Here is a 4,038-nt window from a genome sequence, read left to right as displayed (position 1 = left end):
CGGCGGGGACATGCACGGAGACAACTCTCGAGCCTGCGTAGGGTCTGGCAGGATACAGAGGCCGCCCAGGAGAAAACCAGATAAAGCCCTGTACGTCCCCAAGGCGATGCGCAAGAAGACGGAATGGGGGGAGCGGGAGCGCCCGGTGGCAGCTGGCTCCGAGTGGCGTAGGGATGTGGCACAAGAAGAGATCTGCCCTAAAGCTGCAGGTGAGGATGCCCAGGAGGAGCCGGGCAAGTCCGAAGGCAGCCCAGATGGTGTCTCCTTGGCCCTTGGAGAGCAACAGGAGCCTGGCGAGGAATGCGTTTCAGGAAAAAATACTGATGACCCAAACGATGGCTGTCCTCCGTGTTGTAGCGATGTCCCGTCGACAGAGAATAGCAGCGATTGCTCTGGGCAATTTGGTCAGGACAAAGAATGTTCAGATTCCCTTTCTGCTGCACACCACGAACACCCCACTGAAGCAGAAGAGCAAGATTTGAGCTGCAACAACACTGTTACACCAGAAGGTAGCGAAATCCTGTGCCAACCCCAAGCTGAAGACCAGAGCAGCCGGGCCGCTGGTGTGCTGGAGTGCGGCGAAAACTCCTCCCTCTCAGGTCGCAGCAGCACCCGCTGGGCAGACCCGGCTGCGGCAGAGCCGAGCGCAGCGCTGCTGGCGCTGGAAAACCAAGATAAGAACCAGGAGGGCGGCGGAAACGTGTCACCGCCTGAAGAACAGGGCAAGGACTTTGTGAACGCCGGCGTGGTGGAGGCAGGCAAGAGTCTGCCCAACCTGGAAAGCCAAGATGGAGAGTGCCCCAGCGTGGAGTGTAACCAGAACCCCCCAGAAGCCCAAATTGAGCCTCTGGCCACACCTCGGCCAGTCTGTGCTGACCCGTCAGCTCCTGAGGACCAGAATGAGTATTTGGGGGATGCTCCTGTGCAGAACCACAGTAGGAAGGTGCCCGTGGTGGAAGAGGAGGACAAGGAGCGTTCGGGCTTGGCCGACGTGCTGTGGCGTGAGCTGCACTTGTCTGCAGGCGATAAAGAGGAGAGCGTGGCCATCGGTGGGCAGAGCAGCCTGGAGGACGACTGCACCGCAGAGCTCTTCGCAGAGGTAGCGTTTTGCTGCGGGTATGGCCATGGGGAGCAATTTTGGGGAAGAGAGGGTGGCTCAGGAGTTGACCCGGGGAAAGGTATTAGTTGGTGGGAGGAGAGTCCCTGTGCCGGGGCTGCCCCAGGCGGCTGCTGAATCAGTCGGCCCAAGTGTGGCCACAGAGGTGGCCTGGTGAAGCCTGGTCTGATTGATTGATTTGTTAATTATTATTGTTTTTTCATGTTCTCAGATTGTGGGTAACCTAACTGTGAAGGACATAAGCATTGAGAGGATCAGCTTTGATTATTCCAGCTATGGAGAGGCACAGCTCAGCGAGGGGGATCTTGGCCACGTCACTGAAATCTACGACTTCTCCCCATCGCTGAAAACGGAGGAGCTGATGGAAGCGTTCTCGGATTTCCAGTGAGTACCTCCCTGAGAGCCAGAGCACATCATGGGCGTGAAGGGAACCGTCCTCAGACACCTCTGCAGAACAGAATCTGAGGAATTTTGAATTTTAGTTTCACTTTTGTGCCCTTACGTCTTCCTATGCCTTAAGGACACCGTCCGGCAGTTGGTGTGGCTGAAAACCCAGCTGGTTCTTCAGGGCTCTGTCAGACACAGTTACCTGTGAGCAGCTTATTCTTCCTGTTCTGGCTTCAGTGAGAGGCTCTAGGTGCTTTCTAGGAGCTGCTTTGTGACTGCTGCTGCTGCCTGAGCAAAACGCTGGGCTTACACGCAAGGCAAAGGGTCCAATCCTGCTGTCAGAGATAAGGTTTAGTGTGTAAACACGGAGAACGGAGCCTCGCGCCTGCATGAGTGACGTGGGCTTGGCAGCAGGACCTGCACAGCGCTCAGCCCCGCAGGGACGGGGCTCAGGGCAGCTCCGGGGGGTGTCTCGCTGCTGCCTGAGCATGCAGACACGGTGTGTATGGGCACCTCTCCTGGCCTTCCTCCCGCCATCCTCCTCCTCCTCTCTGGAGGTACCCGGTGGATTAGCTGTGAACACTTCACCTCTACCGAACCCTTGTATTAAACCCCACAATTTATCTTTTAACAAGTTCCTGTCTACTGCGTGTTTCCCCTAATTTATTTTTTCCACTTGCTCTGAGTGAAACTGAGCTAAAAATTGACTGATCCGATGGAGCCGCTGATGGGAGTTCCCGTGCTGCCGGAAAGCCTTTGAACTCCCTGCTCCCAAGCTCGCCTTGTCCCCAGACGCTGTGAGCTTTTCACCCCTGGCTTTGTAATGCCCCTTTGTAAATCACTTTCTACTTGTAGGTGGGTGAGCCATGGGGGGGTGGGGTGGGTTGTAAAGCACCACAGAAATAACAAACTCTGGTTTCGTGTGGCAAGACAGTCCCTGATGCTGAGGTTGATTTTGGCCAAAGGTTTCTTTAGAGGAAAAGGAGCGTTCCTGGGGGCAGCTGATGGGGGCGTCATACAGTGTGGCCTTGAAAGGGGCACACCTAACGTTCTTCTGTGCCTTTTCCTTCTTTCCCCTCTTGTGAAATGCGTGTGATGCTGTGAAAAGCACCAGCCGTCCACATAAAAATACCAAGGACTCATAACTCAAGGGGGCCGATGGGTTTTATGAGGTGGGGCTTGTTTTTTCTCTCTCGTTAGTGAACGTTATTTGATTGTCTCTTTATTTTAGCGAGAGCGGGTTCAAGATCCAGTGGGTCGATGACACGCACGCCCTGGGAATCTTCTCCAGCCCGTCTGCAGGTACTGTGACTCAGTTTGTGGTGGGGCCCACAGCGTTACAGGGGGTTTCGCTGCTCTGGTGACCCTGGGCCGATGCACTGGGCTCATCGTTCTCGCGCTCAGCTCATGCCAGAGGCAGTCAGGGTTCATCACAGCTTGCTTCCCCTGTGCTTCAGCCTTGAAAGGCTTTTCAGGCTTGGGAAGCTGGAATTCCTGTGGTTGGGTGTGGAAATTCTGCTGTGTGAGAGCAGCAGGTTTTCAGTCACCTTGGATAATAACTGGGGCACCTTTTGTGTATGGAGCAACTCACGCTGCGTTGCTGGACAGGAATCTGTTTCAGCGCTTCAGTTTGTATCTCTTGGAACTGGACAAAATACCTGCAAGTGTCCAGGAGCTGCCTGGAACCCTCAGGTCGGACCCCAAGCCCCTGGCACACTGACCTGCTCGGGGACAGAGGCTCCAAGCTCAGGGCAGCGTCATCCCAGACGTTTCACTCCAGCAGCGGGCGTTAACCAAAAGCTTAAGGCTTTTTTCCTGGGGTTTAGTCTGACAATGAGAGTTGTCTTTTACAGCCTGTTCTTGTTTTCTTGGGACTGTTCCTGTGCGAGGAACGTGTGCTGGAAGCCTGAGGTGACCAGGGTGGAGGGTAGCCGGTTTGGTACAAGTCCTGAGATAACGCGTTGGCTGCTGCAGCTCCGACGATTCTGCGCTGTTAGACCGTGTGGTGATTTAAGCCACCAATATTGACGCTGCTAATTCCAGCAATCTTTGTCCTTTGAAGCATCTCAAGCCCTGGGCCGACGTTATCCTTCCTTAAAGATCCGACCCTTGATCCATGCAACAAAGCAGTCTAAAATCAAGGCACTTCAGCGACCCAGTAAGACAATTTTTTTTTTTTATTATTAGTATTTCTTGGTTTACCAGTCTTACCTCCTGAGCGGTGACGATGACACGTTGAATGGGGACATACACGTTAAGGGCCAGCATTTCTCTTTGCTGTTTGCCTGTCTGGTTTGCTAAGAGCTGTACTGGCCTTGCAGGACACGGAGCTTTGTGTAGAGTCCCCGGCAAACACCTGCAGATGTTTTGGGGGGTTTTTTAAAGGTGTTTTCAGCCAACCTGTATCATCAGCGTTATGTTAAAACTTCCTGTCTCAGTAGTGCTGGTCTCTGCCTCGTTGCAGGGGGCAGGAGGGGCTGGCATAGGGGAACGTGATGACAAACAGGACTGTGGTATATATTCTCTCCTGCTGA

At 54.1% G+C, this 4,038-nt stretch overlaps 1 protein-coding gene across 1 annotated transcript in view; it reads left to right on the top strand.

Moving 5' to 3' along the window:
* The window catches only part of R3HCC1 (R3H domain and coiled-coil containing 1), a gene marked incomplete at its 5' end in the record, with an annotated part of 7,819 nt that overhangs the window by 2,101 nt on the left and 1,680 nt on the right, over positions 1 to 4,038 (top strand). Inside the window, 4 exons of the mRNA XM_010137805.1 lie at positions 52 to 1,099; positions 1,329 to 1,501; positions 2,736 to 2,806; positions 3,567 to 3,662. Coding sequence (XP_010136107.1) covers positions 52 to 1,099; positions 1,329 to 1,501; positions 2,736 to 2,806; positions 3,567 to 3,662 — 1,388 coding nt within the window. The remainder of the gene's footprint in view (positions 1 to 51; positions 1,100 to 1,328; positions 1,502 to 2,735; positions 2,807 to 3,566; positions 3,663 to 4,038) is intronic.

This window comes from Buceros rhinoceros, unplaced genomic scaffold (genome assembly GCF_000710305.1).
Source record: "Buceros rhinoceros silvestris isolate BGI_N320 unplaced genomic scaffold, ASM71030v1 scaffold38126, whole genome shotgun sequence".
Lineage (NCBI taxonomy): Eukaryota > Metazoa > Chordata > Aves > Bucerotiformes > Bucerotidae > Buceros > Buceros rhinoceros.
The sequence above is the reverse complement of the archived record's forward strand: the minus strand, read 5'-3'. Positions and strand labels throughout refer to the sequence as shown.